The sequence below is a fragment of the Leopardus geoffroyi genome, chromosome C3 (assembly GCF_018350155.1).
Source record: "Leopardus geoffroyi isolate Oge1 chromosome C3, O.geoffroyi_Oge1_pat1.0, whole genome shotgun sequence".
Lineage (NCBI taxonomy): Eukaryota > Metazoa > Chordata > Mammalia > Carnivora > Felidae > Leopardus > Leopardus geoffroyi.
Genome location: NC_059338.1, coordinates 71413963 through 71441343, shown reverse-complemented (window position 1 = coordinate 71441343; position 27381 = coordinate 71413963). Strand labels below are relative to the sequence as shown.

General features: G+C 62.6%; 3 protein-coding genes across 6 annotated transcripts; 1 reads left to right on the top strand and 2 right to left on the bottom strand.

Moving 5' to 3' along the window:
- Window positions 1-1320: 1320 nt before the first annotated feature.
- EEF1D (eukaryotic translation elongation factor 1 delta) lies at window positions 1321-15437 on the bottom strand. 2 transcript variants are annotated; one of them, XM_045453404.1, is made up of 10 exons: window positions 15150-15269; window positions 11302-11316; window positions 7793-8877; window positions 6020-6140; window positions 5597-5668; window positions 2447-2546; window positions 2269-2369; window positions 1916-2134; window positions 1536-1730; window positions 1321-1416 (listed from the first exon to the last, which is right to left on the bottom strand). In XM_045453404.1, the coding sequence occupies exons 3-10, from the start codon at window positions 8875-8877 to the stop codon at window positions 1378-1380; spliced, it is 1932 nt and encodes a 643-aa protein (XP_045309360.1). In that variant the 5' UTR covers window positions 11302-11316; window positions 15150-15269; the 3' UTR covers window positions 1321-1377. The 2 variants fall into 2 exon arrangements, with proteins under 2 accessions (XP_045309360.1, XP_045309361.1); XM_045453405.1 differs by lacking the exons at window positions 7793-8877; window positions 11302-11316 and having other exon boundaries at window positions 15150-15437.
- Window positions 15438-15563: 126 nt separating this feature from the next.
- Window positions 15564-19859, top strand: TIGD5 (tigger transposable element derived 5). Its single transcript, XM_045453403.1, has one exon. The coding sequence runs from the start codon at window positions 15706-15708 to the stop codon at window positions 17653-17655; it is 1950 nt and encodes a 649-aa protein (XP_045309359.1). The 5' UTR covers window positions 15564-15705; the 3' UTR covers window positions 17656-19859.
- Window positions 19860-20638: 779 nt separating this feature from the next.
- On the bottom strand, window positions 20639-25803 carry PYCR3 (pyrroline-5-carboxylate reductase 3). Of its 3 annotated transcripts, none has more exons than XM_045453407.1 (6): window positions 25666-25803; window positions 23847-23911; window positions 23140-23319; window positions 22605-22817; window positions 22201-22354; window positions 20639-22021 (listed from the first exon to the last, which is right to left on the bottom strand). In XM_045453407.1, exons 1-6 carry the CDS (start codon window positions 25763-25765, stop codon window positions 21729-21731), a joined length of 1005 nt encoding a protein of 334 aa, XP_045309363.1. In that variant the 5' UTR covers window positions 25766-25803; the 3' UTR covers window positions 20639-21728. The 3 variants fall into 3 exon arrangements, with proteins under 3 accessions (XP_045309363.1, XP_045309365.1, XP_045309364.1); XM_045453409.1 differs by having other exon boundaries at window positions 22201-22293; window positions 25666-25801; XM_045453408.1 differs by lacking the exon at window positions 25666-25803 and adding an exon at window positions 25310-25593.
- Between the last annotated feature and the right edge of the window lie 1578 nt (window positions 25804-27381).

Below are 27381 nucleotides of genomic sequence, written 5' to 3'. Positions count from 1 at the left end.
CCGCCTGGCACACGTGACGCCGCTCCCCACGCCCGGAGCCTCCCCTCCCCCACCCCCCCCACCCCCCCGCCGCGGAAAGGGGTGGGGCGGGTCAGCGGAGGGGCCCCTCCTCCCCTTGGGGCCTGGTCTGATCTGGGGTTCTCCCCACCCCACCAGCCGGCGGAGGGGTAAGTGGCGGTGTTAACTGCACACCAGCCCAGGCCCAGAGCAGGGCAGCAGGTAGAGGGGATTCTAGAACTTGTTCCAATTGGGCACGTACGTGGTGCCACACCATACGGCTTAGGGAACCAGTAGGGTGCTGACAAAAGAGCAAGGGGGTGAACGGGTAGCCTGCCGGGTCCCCACCATCAAGGGGGCCAGTCCATTCCCCTTGTGGCTCGGCACCCTGGAGGACAGCAGCTGTGACCTGCCACAGCCCACACCATTCATTTCTCCCCGACTGTGAGGACGGTGGTCTCACCAGCCACACTGGCCAGCAGTCCTGGAGAGAAGCCACTAGTGGCCCAAATACTGCCCACGCAGGACAGTGGGCACGAATTAACCATGGGCCTGTCCAGGGTCCAGGTCTCCAGCGAGGGAGGGACCGGCCGCATCTAAGGAAAGCAGCCCAGCTTGTCCCTGGATGTGGTGGGAGGCCTGGCAGGTTTCACACAGGTCAGACCTGGGGGGCCCATGTAGTCTCACAGCAGCAGGGCCCGGTCAGCCACTGGGACCTTTGTTCCTGGACAGTTTCAGGCGGACACCTTAGCCCCCATGGAGACAGCTTGGCTGGGAATGGAACCCAGAGAAGGCAGAGTAGAGATGCCTCGGGGCCTCGGAGGGCCAGCAATCCATACAAGGAAGGAGACTCGCATGCTGTTTCTGCCTCAATAGCTTGAACCGTTCGCGGCACTTGTAAGTGAGGGGAGAGGGCAGGCGGGGTTCAGTCACACACCAAAATGTGGCAGAGACGGGGCACCTGGGTGACTAAGTTGGTTAAGTGTCCAACTTTTGATGTCAGCTCAGGTCATGATCTATCAGGTTCTCGGGTTTGGACTCCATGGTGACAGCACGGAACCTGATTGGGATTCTCTGCCTCCCTCTGTCCCTCCCCTACTCAGCCCCACTCACTCAAAATAAATACACTTGAAAAAAAAAAAAAAAAGAATGCCGTGGAGAAACCGAGGAGGGGGAGGACGGCACTGGCGCCGTGGGTTCCTGGGTGTAGGGGCCTGGGTGGGACACGACCGAGGTGCAGGCCACGTCTGAGGCCTGGGGTGTAGCAGTGCTGCTCCCTGAATGTGCCCACCCACCGGGCCCAGACCAGGACAGGAGCCAGAGTGGAATCTCCGTCTTTAATGGCTGAGGGCCCCACACCCCACGGCCGGAGGCTGGGGCTCAGATCTTGTTGAAAGCAGCAATGTCCACACTCTGCACCTGAGGAGGAGGAGGAGGAGGGAGGCCCGTGGTCAAGTGGGGCCTTGGTTCCCGAAGACCCACCCACCCACTCCAGCACCCTGCCAGGCCAGGGGTTCCCTTGGGGGCCTGCCACTCACGTGCTCCTCGAACTTGGTGATCTCCTCCTCCAGCAGGTCCGTCCCCACCTTGTCGTCCTCTACCACACACTGAATCTGCAGCTTGCGGATGCCATAGCCCACGGGCACCAGCTTGGAGCCCCCCCAGGTCAGCCCGTCTAATTGGATGGAGCGCACGCAGGCCTCCAGCTGGGCCATGTCTGTCTCGTCATCCCACTGGGAGATCAAGGGGTGGAGAGGCTGGGTCAGGAGCCTGTAGACCCCAGGGAGTGCCCCTCCCCTCACCGGCCCCTGCCCTCGCCCCCCAAGGCACAGAGGGCAGGCAGCTTCAGCCAGCTCGCTGAGCCCACCGGAAGCCCGGGGCAGGACCGGGGACGGAGGCCGGGGGCGGGGTCACTCACAGGCTTGACGTCCAAGAGGATGGAAGATTTGGCTACCAGCGCGGGCCGCCCCGCCTTCTTCTCCGCATACTGCCGCAGCCTCTCCTCACGCAGCCGGGCTGCCTCCTTGTCTTCCTCGTCATCGCTGCCAAACAGGTCGATGGCATCATCCTCGTCATCCTCTGCGGCGGTGGCCGCCTTGCCGGCAGGGGGCTCCACTTGGCGCATAGGGGACACGTGCTGCCGTGGGAGAGGGAGGCTGAGGGCCCCGCCCCCGGGGCCACAGCTCTGCACCCTGGTTAAGAGGCTGTGGCGGGGCGGGGGACAGGAACACCCCCCACCCCCTCCCCAAAGGGCCCGAGAAGGGCGCGCACCTGGGTCTGTGGGGCTGCAGCCCGGTGGGTGGGTGAGCTCTTCTCCAGTGCGCTCAGCCGGGCCTCCAGCTTGGAGACGGCCTGCTGCAGACCTTGCACCACTGCAGGAGCAAAGGGGCCGCTGGTCAGACGGCGGGGACTGGGTGCAGCGCCCCACCCGTTAGGCCCAGGGCCTCACCGCCTCGCAGGCTCTGATTCTCCACTTCCAGGCTGGTGATCCGGACGGCGAGCTCACTGTGATCTCCGCCCGGCCCGCTGGAGGCCCCAGGGCCTGAGCTCTGCAAGGCAGGGGGAGAGTGAGACTCTGCACCCCTGCCTGCTTCCAGGGTTCCCCCCAGTCACAGCCACTGAGAATCAGGGCCCCAAGAAAGGTGGGAAAACTGCTGGACACTAGGAAACAGCTCCTGTCAGCCCACTGGGTCCGCCTGTGACACTGCACCCGAGGGTGGGAGGAGGCCCTGTAAGCAGGAGAGCAGTGAGCGACGTCCTTGGCCAAGCGGAAGGCACAGGGCCCAGGGCAGCCCCAGCACGGAGCTACTGCGGAGCCCACAGCCACAGTCGGGTGGGAGGAAGCTCCAGGGGCAGCCTGGGCCACACAGCAGGGCCCAGCAGCGCAGCTGGGAACTGGAAGCAGGCTGGGAGGGCAGCTGAGGAGCCAGTGGGAGTCAGGAGTGCTCGTTGCAGGGGGCGCCCACTCCGTACGTAGTACCCTGCCTCCCCCAGGCCACGCACCTGCCATTTGGCTCAGCAAGCCTGCCCTTGAAAGGCTTGAGTGACCCGGGGCCCCATCCTGCCTGCCAGCCTCCCTCTGGTTCCTCCCTGACCGGGAATCCCTATCACCCAACTCCAGTGGTGCCACCCAGGGAGCCCCTCAGCACAGTGCCGCAGTCCACGCCCGAGTTACACACCCTGATAGAATGGTCTAGGAGGACGGAGTGTACCTGGCCCTTCCCTGAGGGCCGCTGTCCCTACCCTCCCTCCGTGTCCAATTATGAAGACCTTGGACCCGGAGCCCACCTGCCAAGCAGCCACAGAACGAGCCCCGTGGCTTCCTCCTCTGTTCTGTGTACCCCCGGAGCCCAGACAAGCTAAAAACCCCCAGGAAGTACAGGCAGACAGGTGCCTGGCTTCCTTGCCCCAGGGATCAGAGAGCAGTGCTACCCGTTGTGACCCAGCAGCTCCCTTGTCTGGCTCCTAGTAGAGCTGGCCAAAGGTGGAACAGGATGCTGCTATGCAGCTGGGGTCAGAGCACTGGAACCAGGAGTGGCTGGCACCACTCCCCTCCTTTCAGCTCAACTTGAGTGTCCACACCCAACCACCCCCACCACCTCCCTGCCAAAGGAGACCCGTGCTGGACTTGCCCGACCCTTGGCTACGGCCACATGGCCTCCTCTCCACCTGTTTCCTCAGCACCCCAGCTTGCAATGCCGTTCTCACTAGGATTTTCCAAAAGTTTCCGTCAGACAGGGATGAAATCCAGACCTTCCTGTTCCCTCGAGGCCCTGACCATCCTCCTCCTGTTCACCAGGGAGTCTAGCCCCCCCCCCCCAGCCTCAATAAGGCAGACCTAGGCTACCCTAATCCTAGCCTGTGACGGTGGGTCACAAGGAGCCAGCCATGTAGTAGCCTCAGAGGACAGTGCCACATGCCAGGGTTTGGAATCCAGACCTTTCCAACCCCATCTCCGACCCTGCCCCTGGCAGCATGCACAGTTCCCAGGAACCCCTTGGTTCTAAAGGCCCAGTGTCTGCTGAGCCCTATAGAGCCCAAACCCAAGCGTTGGGGCTGGGTCAGCAAGGTCCCTCCCGGTCCATTAGCAGTTGAATGATACTCCTCTGAATTTCGTGCACCTCTCAGAACAGGGGCTTTTGTTTGCAAACTGGGTCTTTATGGTGCTAATCCAGTTACAAGAGAGTGGCCCGAATTCTGACTGGCGTCCTTATAAAAAGAAGTTTGGATACAGACACACAAAAAACAATGTAAAGGCAAAGGAAAACCAGGAGAGGCCTCAGAACCTACCCACACCTTGACTTTGGACTTCTAGCCTGCAGACTGAGAAAGGAATCCATTTAAGCTCTTGGTCTCTGATGCTTTGGCCTCCAGCGGTGCCACCCCCAGCACACAGGAGCTCCCCCAAGCCCTCCCAGCGGGCCCACATGGTTTCCCCAAGACCCGGAGCCAGAGGTCGACCCCAACACATCCAGGGCCCCCTGAGGGCCAGAGGGGGGGGCTCCTGTGGCCCAGAAACCTCAGCGCCACTGGGCACCCTGGCCTTCTGGGGGTTGGCACCCCAGGCACCTGGCGCCAGCTCCTCCCCACGGCTACCTGGCCCAAGCAGGGACCCTTCCCCCCACAGCTGTCCAGCCTATGGCCCAAGAGCCAGTATAGCCAAAGCAGCTGGGCAGGCGGGGGTGCCCACGTAGTCGTCCCCAAGCCTGTAAAAAGGTGACCTAAATGGCAAAAAGGACTTTGCACGTGATGAAGCAGAGGCTCTGGAGGTGGGGAAATCCTCCTGGATTATGTGGGTGGGCTCAGCGTCGTCACCAGGCTCCGTGTACCCAAGAGGCAGAGAAGGAAGCGTAACAGAAACAGCCATCAATCAGGACTCTCTGATGGCTAGAAGCCACAGGCCAAGGAATGTGGGCAGCTTCTCAAAATTGGAAAAGCCAAGGAAAGGATTCTCTCCTGAAGTCTCTAGGAGCAGAAGTCTGCTTGATCCTCGACCCTCAAGGACAGGACACCATGTGTTCTAGAGAGAGGACAAGGTCTCGACTTCGCTAAGAAGGCAGAGCAGCGGGTCTGTCTCCTCCTGGGGACATCTGCCCAGCCAGGCTGGGGACAAAGCTAAACATGGACCTGCTTTCCTCTCTTGTGACCCAATCTGGGACCCGGGGCCAAACACAGCTGGACGGCCCCTCTCTGGGCCTCAAATTTTATCATTTGGACTCCCATCCTGTGAACCGATCTCTCCAGGGAGGCAAGGCCTAGGAAGCAAGAGAAAAAGGCCTCTCCCATTCCTCCCCACACAGAGTGCAGAGCAGGGAGGAGGCCTCCAGGCCCAGCCTGGGGATGGCGCCACAGCAACGGGCAGGGTGAGGGCAGGTGGGAGTCCTGGGTGACCACCGGGCAGCAGCACGGATGCCATCGGCTCCTGTGGCAGTCTGAGTCACCGAAGCCCGCTGGGGCGGGAACACCGTGCTGGACGCCCCGCCCCAACTGTGCTCCTAAGGCCCAAATGATCGCAGCAGTACTGGGGTACTGGGGCGGCGGGGAGGCGTGCAGCCAGGCCGGAGGGCAGCAGTGCCGATGCGGGCCTGCAGGTACTCACCCCAGCCAGGGATTTCTGGATGTTCTCTCTGGCTCTGGCAATGTCACGGAGGATCACACTGGCACCGTTCTCCTATAGACAGTGCAGAAAGAACCGCTTTTTTCTTTTCGTTAGAACAATTTTAGCGGAAAAAAAGGAACGAACCCTTACAGACAGCAAGAGCTGCACAGAACCGAAGGCTCAGTGGGATGGCAAGGAGCTATGACAACGGCCCTGAGGCCCACACCCCGTCCTGATGGGCACCGGTGTGCCTGCTGGTCTGACACGGCGGAGGTGCCCCGTCCCATCTCGAGCAGATCCAGGGACGCACCCGCAAAGACCCCACCACCAGCGCCTGGAGCAGAGCCGCTGGGGCCGAACGTGCCTCTGTCCGCCCCCACCCCGTGTTGGCATAGTCCCCGGTGCCCCGAGGGCAGCCCCCACCTGGCGCGAGGAGCCAGCCACGGGCCCGTTCATCCGCTCATAGAACTGCCTCTCTGCATCATCGTATTTGAACTTGTCGAACCAGATCTTCTCGTGCACTAGGAAGTTTGTAGCCATTTTCCTGTTGGGAAGGGAAGGCGAGACTGAGACAGCCTGGCTGGGAGGAGAGGGTACGTGCCCTAAGGCCCCAGGCCTGGCCTGCGTGAGTGCCCCACAACGGCCCAGACACCAAGGGTGCAAGGTGACAAGGGGTCCAGGTCGGAGCACAGGTGCCTTGGCACCGCCCGAACCAAGTCTGTAATCCGCCCCCCCGCCAACTCCCAGCTCCTGCCCCTTTGGTTCTCAAAGTGTGGTGAGGAGCCCCTGAGGGTCCCCGGGGTCCTCCCTATCCAACTACACGTTTGTGCAAGGCACAATTATGTCCATCAGACAATACACACCAACAGACTGAATGCAGAAGAAAGTGTGACAAACCGGGTGCCTCCTGGTTAAACAAGCCACTAAGATTTGCAAAAATGTCGAATAAGGCCGCTCTGCTCACTGAATTTTTTTGTCTTGGGAACACTGCTGCTCGTAGGAACAAGTCGTTATGTTAACACGTGATCGACTTCTTATTCAACGACTGAAGAACTACCCGCGTTTCTATTTTAATTGCTAACGTGACAAAAATCAACCGCACAAAAACCGTGTGAGGTCCAGAGACCTGGAAGTTTGAGAACTGCTGCTTTAGAGCGGGAGCCGCACGGCTGTGCCCACTGCCCTCCACCTGGCATGGCCCCTCCTGTTCCTGAGCAACGGTGACAGAAACGGACCCGATCTCACCAATCCTCTGTGCCAAGGGCCCCAGGCTATCACTGGACCACACCGAGTGTGGCCCTGGTGTCAGGAAAGGAGCCAGGCCCTGTGACTCTCCTCCACCCACCCCTACACAGCCATCAGGTGCAGCCAGGCCACCGTGAACAGTTTTGGCTCCACACTCACCCTAGGCTGCTGATGGGGACGCTCCTGCACATGGGTTCCCACACCCTGCCGCTCACACCGAGCTAACGGGCTGCTGATGGGCATGTGGGGCCCAGGGTGGCACCGCTCCCTGGGGCCCGGCCTTCCGCACGGCCACCCACGCCCCGGACCCTCCCGCTGCCGCGCTTGCCGTTTGCCCGGCCACCTGCCTCTCCCCCTGCCCTTCTCCAGGTCCTGGCATCCAGACACCACTGCCGGTGTTGCATGGAACCATCCTGGGGCCGAAGGCAAGTGAGCCTCATGCAGTAGGTGTCCTTCAGACATAGGCCACTCGACTGACAACATGCTGGTGTGCCTGAGACACTCACCTCACCCTGGAGGTGATTATGGAACGGGAGGTAGGGGAGGACAGACAGAAGGGGCAGGAGGGACGTGCCAGCTCCCATGTCTTTCCCAGCAGGGCTCGGGCCAGAAGCCTTTAACACTGGCCCTGCCCTGCCCTGCGACAGCCAGGGGCACTGGGAGTTGCCCAGCAGAAAGGGAAACCCTACCCAAGCAGAGTCTGCCCTGTGCTAACCCCTTTCCTCCCTCGACAGCCCCAAACCTTGTGATCCCCAAGAGGTGGCCCTGGAGGCTGCACTGCCCCAGGAACAGAAAGCTACCTCTGCCCAACCCACTCCTGCATCCAACTTAGCCGGGTCCAGGAGTGCCGGGGAGAGCCGTGCCAGGGCGAGGGGGGGTGGGGAGAAGAGCAGCCAGGGCCCCAGCCCAGGGAAGCCCGGGCCGGGAACCCACGCGGCAGGTTTCTCCTACTTGGGTCTCAGGCTGGACATGGTCGGGCCAGACCGGGCACCAGGTCGGTGAGCCAGGGATGCAGCTTCGAGGCGCCAGGCCACTCGCAGGGCCTCTGCGGCATGATGGCGGCACTCTGCGCTGTCATAGGTGGGCTTGCTGAGCCAGGGGGCCTCAGCATCTTTGTGCAGGAGATACCAGTAGGGCAGGGCAGAGGAGGCCTCCCCGTCAACCCGCCGAGGCCCGACCCGCTTGCTTCCCACGGCGTTTCGGCCTCGCCGGTCTCTGCGGCCCCGCCTGGCCCCCTCAGCCTGGCCAGCTCGCTCCTGCAGGCGCACCTTCCCAGGAGGGTGGCCGTCGAACATGGCCTCGTAGAAACCCCTCTCTGCCGCATCGTACTGGGGCTTCTCCAGCCACACCTCCTGCACCAGCGCCTGCAGACTGCCCAGCGGGGGTTGGCCGTTGGTCAGCGGGCCAGGCTGGCGGGCGAGAGCCAGATCGGGGGCAGCTGCCTGCTGGCCCGTGTCAGAAGCCCCCTGCCTGCCACTCCCCTCTGCGGCCACCAGCGAGGCCTGCGACCGCTCCACGAACGCCCGCTCGGCCTGGTCGAAGGATGACTTATTGACCCAGATGCCCCAGGTCACATGGTGGCAGGCCACCTGGCTTCCGTGGGTGCAGGGGCCTCGGGGGACCAGGGCAACCCGCTGGGCCGCCTGGGCAGCCGCATCCGCCAGCCTCTGGCGATAAGAGCTCTCTGCCTGGTCGAACATTGGCTTGTCCAGCCACACGTGGTCGGCCGAGAGGCCCGCAAGGGCCAGGTCTGCCTGGCCGAACCAGCTCTTTGGTGAGCGCTTCCTTTTCTTCTGCAGAGGCTTCTTTCCATCGTGGCTCCTCCTGGGGTCGCTCCTGCTGCCGCTGTCAGGGGCGTCTGCCTCCTCGGCGTCCTCCCGCCCAGGCCCGTTCACGGCTGGCGCTTCAGCCAGGAGCTGCTGGGTGGCGGCGGCTCGTGTGGCCTCGTGCTCGTAGAAACGCCGCTCGGCTTCCCCATACTTCTGCTTGTCCTCCCAGACGGTCTCCAGGGCACAGGCGGCTCTCCCGCTCCTCATCTTCCGCACAGCGTTAAAAAGCAAGCACAAGAAGGCAGTTGCAACACCGCGGGCCATGGGGATGGCGCCCCGCCCCCCTCCTCAGCCTGACTTTCAGGGCTGGCCGGGCCTGGGAGTGCTCCCCGATGGGGGTGCCAGGAAGACACAAGCAAGGACCCGAAGTCAAGTCCACGGGAAGCTCAGTAAAGCAATAAGCAATTACGTGCATGCATGTGCGTACGTATGCGTTCTTTTAGCTGTAAAGCTAATCTTTCCTAATGCGCCCAGGCTCTCCAGAGGGGTCTAGAGAACGGTTTCCAAACTTCTTCAACCACAGAAGCCTTCTCCCATAGAGCCTCCACAGGGGGTTGCCAAATGAAATACACACCACACCCAGGTAACTTGACTGATATATAAACAACAAATAACTCTTAGAATAAACACATTCCATGAAATATTTAAGACGTTTATGCTGAAGGGTTATTCGTCGTTCATCTAGCATTTTAACAGGACATCATTTGACTCTGCTAAATCTGGCCACCTTGCCTGAGGCACTGGTGCTTCCACTTTCTGGAAGTATACGCGGCAGTCTCCCAGGCCAGCCCCATCACGGCCAGGCCACCACGGCGGACCTTGCCCCGTGGCGGCATACCCCTGCCGCAGCCACACCACCGCCTGCAGCAGCACATGCTCTAAGGGGAGCTGGCAAGGGTCTCAGACAAGGGTTAGTGTCTCGGGGAGCAGCTGGGAGCACAGGGTGGAGGGCCCGGCCCTGCAGGGGCCACACTGGGGGAGACACAGGGAGGATGCTAGTGACCATCCGGAAGAGAAGGAGCCTGGCGGCTCAGGCAGCAAGTGAGAAGCAGGCTCCGGGTCAGCCACAGCCACCTCTGGGCGCACCCGCAATACAGGAGGGACCACGTGGGAAACTCTGGGCCCCAGGGTCATTAGGGCACCCGCCTCTAGTCACAGAACCATTTGATGTGAGGGGCCCCATCCCTAGAACAGAGGGAGGCAGGTGGGGGAACTGTGTGTCCCATCTGCCACTGTGGACAAACCCTTGCCGAGAACCTCAGCCTCTTCGATAGAGGTGGTATCCCCTCCAGTCTGGAGACCACAGTCATCTGAGTAGAGGAGTCTGGGCCACCACTGCCACCACCTCTGCAGCCTCTGGCCAGAAACGGCTCAAGCCCAGAAAGCCCCAGTAGCCAGTCTGCTCTTAAGACGTGCCCAGTGGTCTGAGCTCACACTCCACAGGCCTGTTCTAGAGGAATGGCTGTAGCTGGCAGAGATCCTGTCCAGACACAGGCTGGACTCTGGCCCCTGCTCCCCAAAGCAGAAGCACCCACGCCAGATGACCAACACCCAGGACCATCCCAGCTTCTGCGGGGTCAGTCAGTATCCTACGTGGGGGGACGCACCTGCTGGGCCCTGTCTCCAGGAGACCAGGTCTCCAGAGGGAAGGCGGCAAACCTTTCCCGTCACCTGCAGCAGCATCGACATCCCTTTCCTGACACCCCGAAACAAAACTGAAACCTGATTCTAATGACCCCGTGGGACATGCCGGCTGTGTAAGCCCCGCGTCCACTCAAGACGTGGGGGAAGATTCTCCCTTGAACTGTGAAGGGACGTGTTGGGGGCCTCTAATGGCACAAGCCACAGGACGGAAGCCCCAGGCCTGGAGAGACCCCTGGGACGCCCCCTTGTGCCTTCCTCCCCAGGCCGGCAGCAGTCCTTACCAAGGCCAGGCTGACAACAGAGGCAGTGGTGAGAGGCGGGGAGCGTGTGCTCAAGAGGCAAGGCATTGTGACATCACCCACTGTCCCTGAGGGGACTGCAAGCCAATCAGGCAGGGCTCGTCTGCACTTCAAACTTTCTGGCAACGAGCCCCCAGGAGACACTCAGCAGAGGGGCCCAGGGCTCGGTTGGTTCAGCCCCTTGAGCTCCACTAGGCTGACGCCCCACTGGTGAAGCCCTGTTGGAACCTACTGGCCTAGAGGCTGTCCTTGTCTCCTGACATCAGATCAGGCTCTGCTCAGAGCTCCCGGGGGCCACACCTGGGGGGAGGCGGGGAGAGACTGCTTCTGAAGATTTCTCAAGAACAAGGGGTGTGGCCTGTGGCAGGGGGTGTCCCCGGCGTCCTCTGCTCAGAGGGGAGGGCCAGCACACCAGCCCTGGCCTGCTCGGGGAGTGCCCCCCCACCACAGGCACAACCTGGCTCAACCCAGGGATGCACTGAGACACCCACGCGCTGCCCTGCCTGGCAGGATCAAAGCCCAATGACAGCAAAGCCAACTCCTTTGTGTTGCAGACAAGGAAAGTAAGGCCTGGCAGCCTGGCCAAGCCGGGCCCTGCACAGGCGCTGGAACGCCTCGTATGCTGTGGGCCAGGGGCTCCCTGGCTGAGGTGAAGGGAACACCGGGCACGGGACAGGTGGGTACTTACTTTCCCTCTGGTCTCCTAGGATGGCATGAAGAGAAAGCAGCAAGGTTAGAGGCAGTCAGGGCAGCACAGCGGCTGGAAGGTCTTTGCAGAAGGTGCTTGGAAAGGTGGCGCGAGGTTTGGCCGAGCAAACTGAAGATGAGCACCAAAGACCCACCACCCAAATCCCCGAAGGCGACCAAGGCCACCCACTCAGGACAGCACCCCCCCCACCCCCCGCACCATAAAATGAGCAGTTCCTATGGTTCGCATTAGCTGGACTGGGCAAGCCCATCTGAGCACCGCTCCCACCCGCTCCACACTCCAGCACAAGCCCTCTGGGGGGAGAGGAGCCAGCACTCAGTGCCCCCACTGCCACGTGCAGCTGTCGAGGGGATCCCTACCTGGCCCCGCTATCGTGCTGCCCTAAGTCCAGGGCTGCTGGACAAGGCACGAGACAACCAGGACCATCCATGGGGCCCAGCAGCCCTGGAGCCCACGCTGGGGCAGGGAGCCGCCACCACTCCACGCTTGAACAAAGACACAAAGTCCCCACGGTGTGCACAAAAAGACAGGGTTTTTAGTCCCTTCACAGATGGGAAAACGGGCCAGAAACACTAAGTGCCCCGCCCCAAATCCAACAGAGGTAGCAGTCCAGGAGCCGAGGAAGCCACACGCAGACGAAGCCATCTCTGAGAAAGCCTGCAGGGCACGGCAGACAGCCCTGCCCGCCCTGCACCAGGAGCCCCCCCAGCTGCTCACTCACCAGAACCCAGAGATCTGCCAGCCAGGCCCCTTGGCCCCCGTGTCTGCCCCACACCGCAGCAAGGAGAGCAGCAGCACCAAGTCACTGACAGGGACGTCCAAGGTGCCCGCGGGTGCGGCAGACACAAGGACACTGGCGTGAGGACAGGGAGCTGCCCCCCAGGAGCACACAGCAGGCCCTGGGCAGTCGACCTGCACACATGGTGGTGAGCCGCCCTGCTGGCAGTGAAGCCGGTGTGGTGACAGGCCAACAGCACTCCATGGACACTTGCTGCAGGACCAGGCAGCCAGGTTCTCCTGCCCCCGGCCTCTTCATCTCCCAGGACAGCCGGCAGAGTGCCCCCCACCTTTACTGCCTCAATCTCCCCGCTCTCTGAGCGCTCCACGTCCCACGAGGACCTGCTGAACTGAAAACCCCTCTCTCTGGTAGAAAAGCAAATCTGACTTTAAATGATCCCCGTTGAGAACACAAACATCCGAGCCTCCAGCCAGAGTGGGGACCCTCCTCTCTCTCCCGTGCTCTCTCCACACACACAGCATTGGCTCCATAACAGTGAAGCATGAGGAACAAGGCCCCAGAACAGCAGAGAGAAGACCCAGGAGGAGGGGGCCCCAGGTGTCCCTGCCCACTGCCATCATCTACTTGCTTGCTCACTGCAGGGCCCAGCTGGGCTGCCCGTGACCAAGACTTAGCCCCCGAGCCTCAGGCAGGCTGAGACCTCGCCCACAGGAGGGGGTACTCAGGGGCCATGCCCCACCTAGCCACCAGGGACCGGGGTGAGGTGAGCCATGTAGGAGAGCTGGTCCTGGCCAGACGACCCCTCCCCTGCAACCGTCCCAGCACCCCCGTGGAGACGTGCTCCAAAGCACGTGAGCTGGGAAGGCAATTCTTACAGCGGCCCTGGCAGCGGCCCCCACAGCACACCCCTGGCTGGACGGCCTGGACGGAAGGCGAGGATGTGGCCCCCGGCACTGCGCCCACAAGGTGCCAGGGCCTGTAAGTCTCTTGGGGCCTAGCGGAATGGGGTAGGTTTCTGGGAGGAACTGGCCCCTCACCAGACTCTGCCCTCCAACAATACCTTCCCCTGGACACCACCCCATCACAGCCACACCCCCGGACCAGCCCCCCAGTTGTCCACCCAGAGGGCAAAGGTCTGCAGCCCTTCCAGGGGAAGGGGGAACCCACAGAGGTGAATGGGGGGCGGGGTCTGCAGGCCAGCTCCGTCTTCCTCACGACAAAGCCTGCCGTACCTGCGATGTCTGAGAGCGCTGTGACACCTGGAACCATGAGTCACGGGGGGAAGGCACACAGAGGGGTAAATTTACCCAACGGCGCGTCTCCACGTGCACGGGGGTGATGCCACTTGACTCTTGCAGGGGGCACTCCACAGCCCCACATGCTTCCCAACCTGACTCCTGATGTCAGCCCCGCTTAGAAGTACCGGCTTGTCCTGGCAGCAGAAAGGGGGCCCCAAGCTCTCAGATTCCAGGTTCACACCACAGCTACCTAGGTCACCCCGGGGCAGGCTCAACAATGTCCACGCCTCAGATGCCACAGCCTACCAGATCTGTCTAACCTAACCAGCCGGGCCTATGCCCCCTTCCCTCGGGGTGACCCCAAGGACTGCATGTGCTTCCTCAACCCTTCTGTGCACACGGGCCTCACACAGCTGGAGGACTGAGCAGAGAAGGGAGGCCCCCGAGTGAGGGAGGTGAAGAGCCCGGGATCCGTGTCTCCCTCCATCGCCTGCACGGAGCTTCGAGGCCATGCTACCACCTGCTTTGACCACATACATGTCACCTTAAAATACTGGTGCAGGGCGGAGGCTCAACAAATACCCTTGCCAGCATTTCCTGCCTGTGGAACCCCAAAATACGACACCAACGCACAACTTGCTGGAGGTATTTTTCTGGTCAATCTTCAAACGCGCGCACACACGTCCCTGCAAGGACAATTCTTTCACAGAAACGCTGCTCAAGCACATTTGCCCACTTGTGCTGAACCCTGGCAGCCTCACCCTGCTCCGCAGGGGCAAAGCTGAGGGGGAGGGGGTGGCCCTGCACCAGGATCCTCCAGAGGGCAGTTGTCTCTGGCCGGTAAAAGGCTCTTCCCAGGACTGGCATGAGGCCCAGAACACTGACTGCCCCCATAGAGGTGACAGAAAAAGCCTGCTCCTCAGCTCGGGTGCCAGTCACTCTGCAAGATGACACTTTCTTGGGACTCCCTGTTCACAGGGCAGGGCACAGGAACGCTCGAATCCCATGTGAGCCAGCTCACTGGCGGCTCAGCCAGGCTCAGGGTACCCAGAGAAGGCTGGGGTGTCAGAGCTGCCCATGCAGAAGCGTCCTGAGAGTGTCCCTCCCCGCCCCCGGGCCAAGCCTGAGCCCTCAGAGAAGATACACGCCAGAGTCAATTTGAAGAGGTGTTCCCCTTCTGACAGGGATCGCCCCAAAGCTTAGCCGGACAAATATTTGTCTTGTTGAAGGGTGGCCCTTCATTCACGCAAGCCTCCACCCCACTCCACTCCTTTGGCCCCCTTCTTCCTTCCAATCACGGTGCCCATTTCTCGGGAAGGCGTCACCCACCCCTACAGAGACAGGCTTCAACGTCGCCTCCTGCCGGGACCCTTATCCAAGTCAGGACTCCTGACCACTCCGAGAACCCTAAGAATTTCTTCTGAGTCACTCAACAGTCACTCAGCAGTCACTCCCTTATTCTTTCCCGCGCTCACGAACCCTCAAGGCTCCGCGAGGGCTGGGCCCGAGCCTGTCCCGCTGGCCCAGAACCGGCGTGCAGCAGGTGCTTAACAGACGCGTGCCCGACAAAAGAAGGGCTACAGGACCGGGACCAACCGAGACCGAGGGGCCCACGCGGTCCCCGGCCTCCCAGCTGCCACCTTCCCGCCGGGACCGCAGTCGGGGTCCCGCCGGCCACGTGGCCCGCGCGCCCCGCCCCCCTGCGCCCGCCCCTAGCGCTGCGCTCGTCCCACCGTCCCTACGCCGGCACCCCGGCCGCACTAACGCCCCGGCCCGGGCGCCTGCCCCGCCCCCGCCCCGGCCCCTCCGCGGCGCGTGCCGCTCCTGCGGGCGCGGGCTGCGGTACTCACGCCAGCCAAGGACGCGGCGACCAAGGAGGAGGGCTCGTGGCGTGCGACGGTGGAGGAAAGGGAGAGTGGCCCCGGCCGCGCACGGGAAATGAAGCAGAGGGATGCACCACGCGCCGCGGCAGGGGAAGCGGCTCCCGCGCACGTCCCGCCTGGCCGTCACAGCCCTCCGCGCGACGCGACGCTCCCCGCGGCTGCAAAGACAGAAGCCAGTGGGAGTCACCACGGGGCTCGCAGTTTCCCAGAGAAGCTGGAGCTAGCAGCCGCGAACAGGACAGCAGCTCCTTCGCACCCCTGCGCTACCGGTGCAGTGGGCTCGCCAGGGTGGGGCGGGGCTGCTGAGCCGGCACGCGCCGGACTGCGCGCGGCGCGGCGCGGGGCGGGGCTGGGCGACGCACGGGGCGGGGCTGGGTGGCCGGGCCAGCGCGCCTGCGCCCCCAGAGCTAGCGAGACAAAGGGGAGGGCCCGGCCGGCCCCGCCCCCAGCGCCCCGCCCCGCGCGGCCGGCCGGGCCGGCGTGTGGCCCCCGCGCCCCCGCCTCCGCTGCTGCCGCAGCCGCCATGTACCCCGCAGGCCCCCCAACCGGCCCAGCCCCGCGCCGCGGCCGCCATCCCCTGCCCGGGCGCCCCGCGCAGCCGCCGCGGCTCCCCGCACCCACCCCGGCTCCCGCCGTGAGGCCGCCGCCCCCCGCTCCCGGGCCGCGGCCCCGCGTGGCCGTGAAGATGGCCTTCCGCAAGGCCTACTCCATCAAGGACAAGCTCCAGGCCATCGAGCGCGTCAAGGGCGGCGAGCGGCAGGCCAGCGTGTGCCGAGACTTCGGCGTGCCGGGCGGCACGCTGCGCGGCTGGCTCAAGGACGAGCCCAAGCTGCGCTGGTTCCTGGAGCAGCTGGGCGGAGAGGTGGGCACGCAGCGCAAGAAGATGCGGCTGGCCAACGAGGAGGAGATCGACCGCGCCGTCTACTCGTGGTTCCTGGCGCTGCGCCAACACGGCGTGCCGCTGTCAGGGCCGCTCATCCAGGCTCAGGCCGAGGCCTTCGCGCGCCAGATCTACGGGCCCGAGTGCACCTTCAAGGCCAGCCACGGCTGGTTCTGGCGCTGGCAGAAGCGCCACGGCATCTCCAGCCAGCGCATCTATGGCGAGGCCGAGCCTCTGGCCGCGGGCCCCGCGCCCGGCCCGCCCGTCAAGCAGGAGCCCGCGCAGCCCCCCGGCTCCAGCTCCGGCCCCCTGCCCGAGCGGGCTCCGGCCCCGCCGCCCCCCGCCGAGGGCGGCTACGGAGACGAACAGATCTACAACGCGAACGTCACTGGCCTCTACTGGAAGCTGCTTCCGGAGCAGGCCGCGCCCCTGGGCGCGGGAGACCCCGGCGCGGGGGGCTGTGGCCGCCGCTGGCGGGGCGACCGGGTGACAGTGCTGCTGGCCGCCAACCTGACCGGCAGCCACAAGCTGAAGCCGCTGGTCATCGGGCAGCTGCCAGACCCGCCCAGCCTGCGCCACCACAACCAGGACAAGTTCCCAGCCTCCTACCGCTACAGCCCGGATGCCTGGCTCAGTCGCCCACTGCTGCGGGGCTGGTTCTTCGAGGAGTTTGTCCCTGGCGTGAGGCGCTACCTGCGCCGCAGCTGCCTGCAGCAGAGGGCTGTGCTGCTGGTGGCCCACCCGCCCTGCCCAAGCCCGGCTGCCAGGACGCCCGCCCTGGAGGAGAATGAGGAGGCCCTCAGGCGGTGTCGGCCTGAGCCCCTCAGCTCCCCAGAAGAGCTGCAGACCCCGGATGGTGCCGTGCGGGTGCTGTTCCTGTCCAAGGGCAGCAGCCGGGCACACATCCCTGCTCCCCTGGAGCAGGGAGTGGTGGCCGCCTTCAAGCAGCTGTACAAGCGGGAGCTGTTGAGGCTAGCTGTGTCTTGTGCGGGGGGCTCCCCGTTGGACTTTATGCGCAGCTTCATGCTCAAGGACATGCTGTACCTGGCCGGCCTCTCCTGGGACCTGGTGCAGGCTGGCAGCATTGAGCGGTGCTGGCTTCTCGGCTTGCGGGCGGCCTTCGAGCCTCGGCCCAGCGAGGAGTGTGTTGGGCAGCCAGCAGGCCAGGCCGAGGAGGCCGCGGAGCACAGCCGGGTGCTCAGCGACCTCACGCACCTGGCAGCCTTGGCCTACAAGCGCCTGGCGCCCGAGGAAGTGGCCAAGTGGCTGCATCTGGACGATGACGGGGGGCTGCCGGACAGCTGCAGAGAGGAGGCAGGCCCTGGCCGGCCCCCGGTGCTGGCCCCTGCCGCCCCTCCACCCCCCGCCAGCCTACCCTCTGTCATGGGGGGTGGAGAGGAGGAGGAGGAGGCCGCAGTGCCCACTGCTGGGGAGGCGGTGCGGGGACTAGAGACAGCTCTTCGGTGGCTGGAGAACCAAGACCCCCGGGAGGTGGGGCCACCGAAGCTGGTGCAGCTGCGCTCACTGATCAGCATGGCCCGGAGGCTGGGAGGCATTGGTCCTTCTCCCGCAGTCCCCGAGGACGGGGTGTGACCAAGCCAGCCCAAGTGGCCCCCCAGTGGCTGTTCTCCTGCTGCACTTGGAGGGAGGGGAGACACAGTCTTTCCATCTCCTCTCCTCCCCTCCCCAGAGGTGGCCCACCCTATGGCTCAGGGGGTTCCAGGGACCCCAGCACGGGCTGGCTTGGAGGGGCTCTGTTGGTTAAGGGTCGTTCTGCTCACTGGTCCCCCATCTCCTGAGGGAGGAGCTAGAAGAGAGGCCTCGGGCTCATACACCTCCCTGGGCAAGCACACTCGTGGGGTCTGTGGTTCTAGCCAGGGTCCTTGCCGCACACACGACACCACGCACTTAACAGGGCAGCTGTCGGCGTTCCCGCCCCGGCCTTTGAGAGCTGAGATCTTCAGCCCTGTGCCTGTCTGTACCTCTGGCCCTCCTCCCCAGGGGCCCGTCACGTGCCCTGGACGAGGGTCCAGCACTCCGGTCAGTCTGGAGCCCTGGTGCTTTGTGGCTCCCGTGCTACAGCCATGTGATCATCTCCATGGGGAAGCACCCCAGTCAGTTTTGGTGTTTAGCACATTAAAGTCCATTTTTACAGATACCCTCATGGGAGCCAGGGTGGCGTCTCACCCGCCCCCAGCCTGGGGCTGGTCTTGGAGGTTGGCTCTGTCGGCTGGGAAGGGAGGATGGTGCCCGGCACTCGGGGGGCCGGACGTTCCGGGTGCAGCAGGGAGTGTAGATTTCTGTTCCACTGGGATTGTTAGTTTTCCTTAGGAAGATTCCATTCCAAAATCACGCCTATTCTGTGGGGTTGGCAGCCTTCTAGCCTTTCTGGGCCCTGGTGATTTGACCAATGGCTGAATGAGCTCCCCAGATCAGCCACAGCCCACTCGGTCCAGCCCCAGAGCCCAGAGCCACGCCACCTCCTCGGCACTGGCCTGCAGCACTGACAGCCACACCAGGACAATCCCACAGTGCCTTAGTGCCCTCCAAGGCTTTTCCATCCCTCCAGCACTGCCAGGGGCGTGACGAAGGAGCGGCTTCCCACAGCCCCAGGAATTGGGCTTTCGAGTGGCCCAGCTGGAGAGAGGGAGGCAAGTGTTGGTGTGTCACTGCCCCGCTCTGGGCTCAGTCCTGCGGGTGGTCTGGGACCCGGAGGCGCCCGGGGCCTTCGGGGACTGTCTGGGGAGCTGCTGCCCAGAGCTCTCGTGGAGGGCGGGGGCTGGGTCTGCGGTCCACACCCCCACCGCCCGCGTGCTCACCGGACGCTGAGGAGGCTGTAGGCAGGCAGTGTGCTGGAGGGAGGGAGGGGCAATGCACTGGTGAGGGAGCCCCCGGAGCAGCTCCCCAAGTCTGAGAACATAAACCGCTCCTTGGAGCTGTCCTCAGTCGAGGTGTGTGCGTGTTACATACGTGGGTCTCAAATCCGAGAGCTGAGGGGAGAAGTGGAGAATTTGGAAGCTTGACCAGGCAGGGGCCCAGCTGGCACCTCTGCTCACTCATCTCAAGCCTGCACCCCTAGAGGAGCCGGTGGCCGGCTGTGGCTGGCCCTGGGACTCTAACCCAAGCAGCTGGCACAGGGCTTCAGGAAGCCTTCCTTCCACCACCTGATGGCAGCTCAGGGACGTAGGGCTGGGAGCCCGTGGGCACTAGACAGCGGTGCACCTGGGGCTCCAAGAGTGTCTCAGGAGAACGGCTGAATACTCAAAGCAGCAAAGGTTGTTACTCTTAGGAAGAGGCTGTTGGGCCTGCTTGGGGTGTCCGGAGGGCATGGCAGCGGGCTGCAGAAGGGGGCACTGGGAAGTGGGTGTGTGGGCTCCTATTAAGACCATGCTTAACTTGTGTTTTGGGGAGAGTTGCCCATCCGAGATGCACGGCCTTGCCCAAGGGGGCTACGTGCTTGGGAAGCGACCCCCAGACATGGAGTGGACTGTAGGTGCAACGTCACCATGTGGGGAGGGGAACGGAGCGCCCGCGAGCTGAGGGGACCAGGGACCCCCAGCCCACGCCTCCACCCACCGTAGGTCAGGATTGCTATGCGGAACCCTAGGATGGGCGCTGGGCACTGCTTGTCCCCAGATAGGGGTGTCCCCTGGTGAGGCTCATCTCCAGAGGCATGTCCTCAGGGGACCGTGGGCTTACGGGGTGCACGCAGTCGAGCCGTTTCACACCCATCCTTGCCGGAGGTGTTCACCCAGTCAGCCCAATGCGCTTTGTAATAAAAGTTCATGTCAACTTCATATGCATCCCTGTTCTAAAGTCTTCTTTTAATATATTTTTTTGAGTTTGGGGTATATTTTATTTTTTTAAGTAACCTCTACATGAAACATGGGGGCTGAACTCCTAACCCCAAAAAACAAGAGTTTCATTCTGTAGGACTGAGCCAGCCAGGTACCTGTAAAGTCTTATTTTTATAATTTTCGATCCAATACTTAGATCTAGAACACCTCATGATTCAAAAAAGTGAGGAAGACAAAAATCTGATGAAAGGAGAGACTAGACCCACCAGTCTCTTGAAAACCTAACTTTAGCCTTGTGGCATAAGCGGGCTTGTGGCCAGCCAATGATCAGGCTGCCGCCCCGGCCCCCAAAGCCACTCTCGTTCCCGTCCTGTCCAGGGCCAATGCCATCTGGGGCGAGGCTGCCCCGCCAGCCAGGCTGGGGGCTCAGGGAGACGCCTCTCGTTCAGCGAGTGGCCTGCTCACAGCAGGGCTGGTCACAGGTTCGTCCCCTGCCCCACAAGCCAACCTGCCCAGGTTCTCGGGGACCGCGTGTGGAGATGCGCTGCTGGAGCCCGCCGACACATGGGAGGGTGAGGCTGGGGTGTCAGGAAGCCAGCGACTCCACCTGACCAGAGCTCTCCGGTGATGGTGACGTACAGCCAGGGCAGGTCGCCTCTGCCCCCGCGCCACCTGCGCTCGAACAGCTCCCAGGAGCCCCGTGCCCCGAGCCTCAGCTCTGATGTACCTCTAAGCCCTTGGAATCTGGCTCTGTCAGCCCAAGTATGGTCACTCAGTGCTACAGGACAGCAGCGTCTTTATTCCCATCTCAGAGAAGTCAGGTGTGGAAATGTCCTCAGGCTGACCCTCCTAACAGGCAGGAGGGCCAGTGTGCCAAGATGGAATGGGGTGGGGGGGGGGGGGTGGAGGGCGGGATCGAGAGCAGGGTGGGCACTGCTACAGTGGCGGGGGGGGGGGGGTGCCACCAGGCCACCTACAGACAGGACTGATTTGCTCATCTCGGCCTGCAGGTGGCACAATCAGCTCCACCCAGTGACTGGCACAGTGTCGGGAGGCCACTGGGGGAGGGGAAGGGAGCTCCAGCACTCCAGGGCCTTGCCGGGAGAGGGGGGTGGGCAGTGCGGGCAGCCCACCCTCCACCACAGGCCCCACAGCCTCAGTTCGGGACCTGAGTTCCCTGCCCTCCGGGCTGGTTGCTCCATTCAGGGACATGCCGAAGGGCCACGTCCTGCAGTTGAGGCCAGGCCACGAGACCCTCCAGGACAACCCATGGAAGGGTCATCAGGGCAGATCACCCAGATCCTGCTCCGCAGGGGCAGGGGGGCCACGGCCACCTGAAGCCAAGTCTCTGTCCCGCAGCTGGCCGGGCCACCCTCCCAGACCGCCCGTGGCCTGCTGCCAGCTGGAGCACTGCGGCCATCCTGCGGGGGCTCTGCTCGAGTGTCCCCAAGGGAAGGACCTGGGTGCAGCTCCTCCTCAGCCAGGGCAAGGACACCCAGCCCCGTTCTCTTCTTGGGGCCTGGCAGGGTCAGGGCCCAGCTCCCTGTGGGTAGCCCCACCTAATGGCAGTTCAGCCTGGGGACGAGACGGATGTGGCTGGCTTCACTGCACAGAGCAAGTCTCTTGTGCAGTCTCTGCGTCACCCCCCAGCTGGCGGTGGTTACACAGCTGTCAGAAGGGCCCGCCCAGCTTCTCTGCTCCTGCCTCACACAGCCAGCCCACCATGTCCCAACGCTCAGGCCCCCAGAACCCAGGCCACCCACGAAGGGGGGCCACCGCCACGGTGCTCTCTGCCCCATGATGGGGGGGGGTTCCTACAGGTGAGGGGATCCCCTGCCTGCGAACCCCTCCAGTCCTGTCCTCATTTCCTCACGCAGGGATGGGGCAGCCCTGGGGATTCCTGCCTGGAGGGAGAGCTGCAGCGCCGGGAAGGGGCAGGGAAGGAGGGCCTGGGGGCGGCCACGGCCAGTGCCCGCTCCCTACTTCCCGCTCAGCTCCCTGGCCCGGCAGGTGGCAGCCTCCACGGCGCTCATGGTGGCCGCCCGCAGCCCGCCCCGCTCCAGCGCATGCAGCCCATAGATGGTGGTGCCGCCCGGCGTGCACACGTCTGTCCGCAGCTGAGCCGGGTGCTGCCCCTTCTGCAGCAACAACTTGGCTGTGCCCTGGGGAGAGGGGCACCGGCGGTGATCGAGGGAGGCTCAGTCCCACTGTGTAGCCTGCTCTGCCTGCCATCCCAGATCCTAACTCAGGTTTCCCGGGCCTGCTGTCTCCCTTCCCGCTGCTCTGCAGACACCCCAGCCTATCCCTCTTCACACAGTCCCTGGGGGCTGCCCTCACTCACCAGCAGGGTCTGGGCAGCAATGCGGTGGGCCAGGCCACTGGGCATGCCCATCTTGATGGCACCTTCGGCCAAGGCCTCGGAGAAGGCACACACCTGCAGCAGTGAGGGGTGGGGACTGACAAAGCTGACGCTCTCCCTGGATGAAGCACCCAGTCTGGAGAAAGCGTAGAACCTTCAGAAACAAGGCCCAGAGCACTGGCCACCAGCGCAGGAACCCGGTCTGAGGCTTGAGCCCAGGGCTCCAACTGGAGGAGTCCTGAGCCTCAAAGGTGGGGGAGAGCAGAGATATAGGCAGCTCGGGGATCAAGCCATCTGATCCCAAAGGCAGGGGTCACTGCAGGGACTTGAAAAGGCTCCGCTCTGTCAAGGGCCGGCCTGGGGGGCGGGGGTGAGACAACACTCACGAAGGCCACGCCGCTGCCACTGAGGCCGGTGTGGATGTCCACGTGGGCCTCAGGCACCTCCTCGCACTGCCCGCAGGCCTCCAGCAGGGTCTCCAGGAGCTCGGCGTCGCTGTTTCCAGTGTGGCGGCCGCGGGCCATCACCACGGCGCCCTCTTGAACCACGCAGGGCAGGTTGGGGGAGATACGCAGCACCCGTGTGGCCGGTGGCAGCAGCTGGCCAGAGAGAGGCAGGGGTCAGGGGACGGGTGGGGTCGGCGCTGCCAGGCAGGCCTTCGCCTCCGCCAGCTGTGGGCTCCCCTCCCCGGGTCCTGGGCGCAGTGCCAGGAGGAGCCTGAACCTCAGGCCCCTCGGCCCCCTGGCCCCCTGTTCGGGCTGTCTGGAAGGCCAAGTGTCACATGTCTCACCCATCCCGCCTCCCTAAAGGGCTAGAGTCAGGCTGGCACCAGTCTCGGATGGCAAGGGGTGGGAAGCAGAGCCTGGCCAGCAGAACTGACTCTGGGGGCAAAGCCTCACCTCCCACATAACCCCCACTCACCTCCTCCAGGGTACTCAGAGAGATCCCGGCGGCCACAGACACCAAGATGTGCTCAGTGGTTACCACGGGGGCCACCTCTGCCAGGACAGCTGGCAGGACATGGGGCTTGGTGGCAAAGAAGACTAACCAGCAGTTCTGCACAACCTCCTGGTTGGAGTGGGTGGTCTGGCAGCCCAGAGCCTGCCGTGGGGACAGCGGGATCATGGCTGGGGTGAAGTGCAGCAGCCTCCCAGACCATGGCCCTTCCTGCTAGAGGCCACCCTGCATCCCCAGGGGTCCCCAGGGATCTCTCCTCCCATTGCAAACGCCTGCACCAGCCCCCTCACAATGCCCAAGACTCACCCAGACCACGGGTTCTTGCTCAGGACCCAACCTGCCCCTCACGGGCCTTGCTGATGTCAGGACCTCCTCACGCCCTCTGACCCCAGTGAGGGCCCACAACCATCTCTGCCCACCCCAACACACAGATACACGTGCACACACACACGCCCCGTTACTCCGCCCTTGCTCTCCACAACCTTGACTTTCCTTCTAGTCTTTGACCTCCTCTTTCCCCAACCCAGACAGTCTCAAAAGTTCAGCTAACTAAGCAGCATTCCCTTGCCCCCAAGAAGTGTCTCAGAGGAACAGGAGCCAAGAGCCACCATGAGCCCCCTCTCCCCCCCACCAGGATAGCCTCGACTCAGAAGAGCCGGGGACCAGCTCACCCGGAAGTGGCAGAGGTTCCTGTCACTTGGTGCGCTGGCTAGTATGTGTTGAGCTTCGACTTTTCCTGGAGAGAAAGGCAAAGAGCAGAAGGGTCAGTGAGGAGGTGGGGTGGAAGGAAGGAACAGGGGCCAGCCTGGCCTGCCCCTCACCGAAGGGTCTCTCACATTCAGCCATGCCTGGGCCATCCTGGCCGCTGGCTGCCTGAGACTCTGTAAGAACCGAAGTGCGTGGCAGGCGTGTTCCACTCAGCCGGGACCAGGCAATCACGTCCATCCTGTGGTACTTGTCAGTCTCCACCACCCATCTGTGGCTGCGGCCACAGGCCCCGCTAGACACAGGGGCCAGGAGCTTGCCTAGTCTCATGAGGACATGGATCTCAGGGGCCTATACCTCGAGGGACAGGAAGGCAGGGGAGGAGGGGGCCGTGGTGGGTAGGGAGGCCAAACAGGGGCAAGCTTCCAGGGGAGCTGGGGGTATATCTGTGCTGGGATGTCCGTGCTGGGGCTAAACGCCCATTTGGTAGAAATCATCTGCACCTGTCGCGTACAGGGCTGAGGAGATTAAGTTTCTGTAAGGTCTAACAGGAAGACAGAAGTGCACCCCACAACCCAAACACAAGGCCAGTTAGTCAGGACAATGACAAGTGCCATGCATTCCTACCGCTACTGTGTTCAACACTCAATCTGCACCACCCTGGAAGGAAGGAGATACTGGCGGTTTTACAGGTAAAACACTTGAGAGTTTTGCAGTAAAGTATTTTCTGATGATTTTGACCCCACTGAACCTTGACTGTGGCTGAAGGGAGAAAGCCAGCCTATAATCTACACGTAAAGGTTTCTAAATCCCGTGGAGTAAGTTTAGGGACAGCATTATCATGCCTTGCTGCAAACCAGTGGTTCACCACCAGGGAAGTCTCTGCCCCTTTCCAACCCCAGGGGACTTGTGGCAACTGCTGGAGACAGTTTTGCCTCTCACAACAGGGGATGCTACTGACATCTAGTGGGAAGAGGCCAAGGACGCGGCTAAACACCCTACAATGTGAAGAATGGAGAATTATCCCACCCCAAATGTCCACAGTGCTGCGGAGGTTGTGAAAACCTGCAGCGCGCCGCCAGAGTAGAGCCGGCAAACAAACAGGAAACAGGAGGCTCAAAGGTCAAGCAACTGGACCCAGGCAGACCAGGTGGTTAGTAGGAGATCCCGGGCTCTAAGCTAGCGCTGTCCAAGAAAAATATCACTGAAGCCACGTAGAAAACTTCACGCTTTCTAGTAGTCACATTAAAAGTAAGGAAAGTAGGTGAAATCAATCGTAACATATTTGACTTAACACGATATAAAGAAAATGCTATTCTTCCAAAACTTCGTTTCAGTCAGCATTAAAAGTTACCAAAATATGGTACTTTCTCTTTTCTTGTGTGCTAAATCTTCCAAACCCGACGTAGATTTTATGCCATAAACTCACGCCACATCTCAACGCGAACCATCCACATTTCCGTGGTGGGCGGTCTATGGCCCCATGTGGCTCCTGGCCAGTGCGGGGACAACCAACTCTAAGCCTCCTACGCACAGCCGTCCCCGCTGTGCTCACAGGGACGCAGGGTCCCCAGGAGCAGAGTCCGCCTTCCGCCCGGGCCCACGCCCGTTGGGCCGGACCCGCCCCGCTCCGCTTCCACGGTGCCCTAGCTCCTCGCCCAGAAGCTCTGCGGGATGCATCCCTCCACGCAGAGAAACCCTTCCCTCGCACAACCGGCCGGTGTCGGACGCCCGCTGGCCCCCAGGCCCAGGGACCCACGCGCCCCCACGCCCGAGGCGCCCCACCTGCTCGAATGAAGCCCCGCGCGAGGGCCTCTGCCATACGCCCGGCGCCAACAAAGCCCACGCGTAACTGGTCCAGACCGGGTGCCGCCACCACTGCCATCTCGCCACCGCCCCGCCAGGCCTTGCTCCGCCCCACGCCCTCGGCCCCGCCAATGGGCTACGCCGCCCCGCCCTGTCCTTGTCTATTGGCTGCCTGGACTTCACGCCCCGCCCACTCCCTTCCGGGCTCTGCGCCCTACCGCTAGACTAGCAGTACTGCTCCAGTCCCTCCCCGCGCTGCTCATTGGTCCGGGAGAGCGGGGCGCTGCGGCTCCGGTGGGCGGGGCGCCGCGCCCCGTCTTCCACCGCGCGTTGGAGAGTCTGGCAGAAGCGCCGCGTCTGGCGAGGTGGATGAGGCTTCCGTGGCAGGATTCTGGGGGCCTGGTGTCGATCAGATCCTGATCGGAGCTTGAGAGACTCCGTTCAGTGGCCAAGGGTTGGAAAAGGTGGGGGTGCCTCCGAGTCCTTCCGGAGGTCTGTGCCCTGGAGCGTGCCTGGTTGGGTGTCCCTCGCGCGAACGCCGCAGAGTCCGGGAAACCACTGGCGCTGGACAGTTTAGCCTCCAGGTGAAAGCATCGTCCTGATTCCGATGAAGGGCCCGGGCGGGCGAGGTCCTGACCCTGGCCAATCATTACGACATGTCAGGAGCTAGGGAGTGGAGCCCTACCAGCCTTAGGCCGCTTTCTCTGGGTGGCAGCCACGTTCTCAGGGGCACCCAGGTTCTCTCTTTGGAACCTGGGAGCGGACTCGGGTGGGGAGGGCAGGGCTGCCTGGCCAGGGCTTGTTGTCAGCCCCTGTCCAAGCTTCAGCAGGTCCAGGTGACAGCATAACATTAGCACTGCCAGTGAAATGTGTGAACAGGGCATGCATTGACTGCATTAATGAAGTTCCTCCAGCCAGCCTGGATCTTGGTTTTCACGGGCCTCGCAGGTTGCTGCGATAAGGCAGGAGAGGTCTTCCTGAGGCCTGGCTCCCCAGCGGAGACCTGGCCCATCTTGTTGTTGGTCCTGGGGGAGATGGGAGTGCTTGGCCACCGCCAGGGCCCATGTTTGAAACTGATGGGAGGGTAGGGGTAGTAGTACTTGTTTTTCTTTTTTCACTTTATTTATTTATTTTGAGAGAGAGAGCGAGTGAGCCTGGGGGAGGGGCAGAGAAGAGAGAATCTCAAGCAGGCTCCACGCTGTCAGCACAAAGCCCAACTCGGGACTCGATCCCATGATCCTGGATCATGACCTGAGCTGAGATCAAGAGCAGGGTTCTTTTTGTTTTTTTGTTTTTAATGTTTATTTTTGAGAGAGAGGGAGACAAGAGAATCTGAAGCCGGCTGCAGGCTCTGAGCTGTCAGCACAGAGCCTGACACGTGACTCAAGCTCATGAACCGTGAGATTGTGACCTGAGCCAAAGTCAGACGCTCAACCGACTGAGCCATCCAGGCACCCCTCAAGAGCCAGCCTCTTAACCAACTGAGCCCCCCGGGTGTCCCAAATGCTTGTAATCTTTAATTGGCACGGGAAAAATAAAGCTTGGAGAGTGAAGATTGTAGTTTTTCTGTTTAAGATTGCATTTTAAAAACGTTTTAGGGCGCCTCGCAGTTGGGCATCCAACTCTTGATTTCAGCTTGACTCTTGGTTTTGGCCAGGGTGGTGATCCAAGGCCACGGGATCGGACTCCACACCT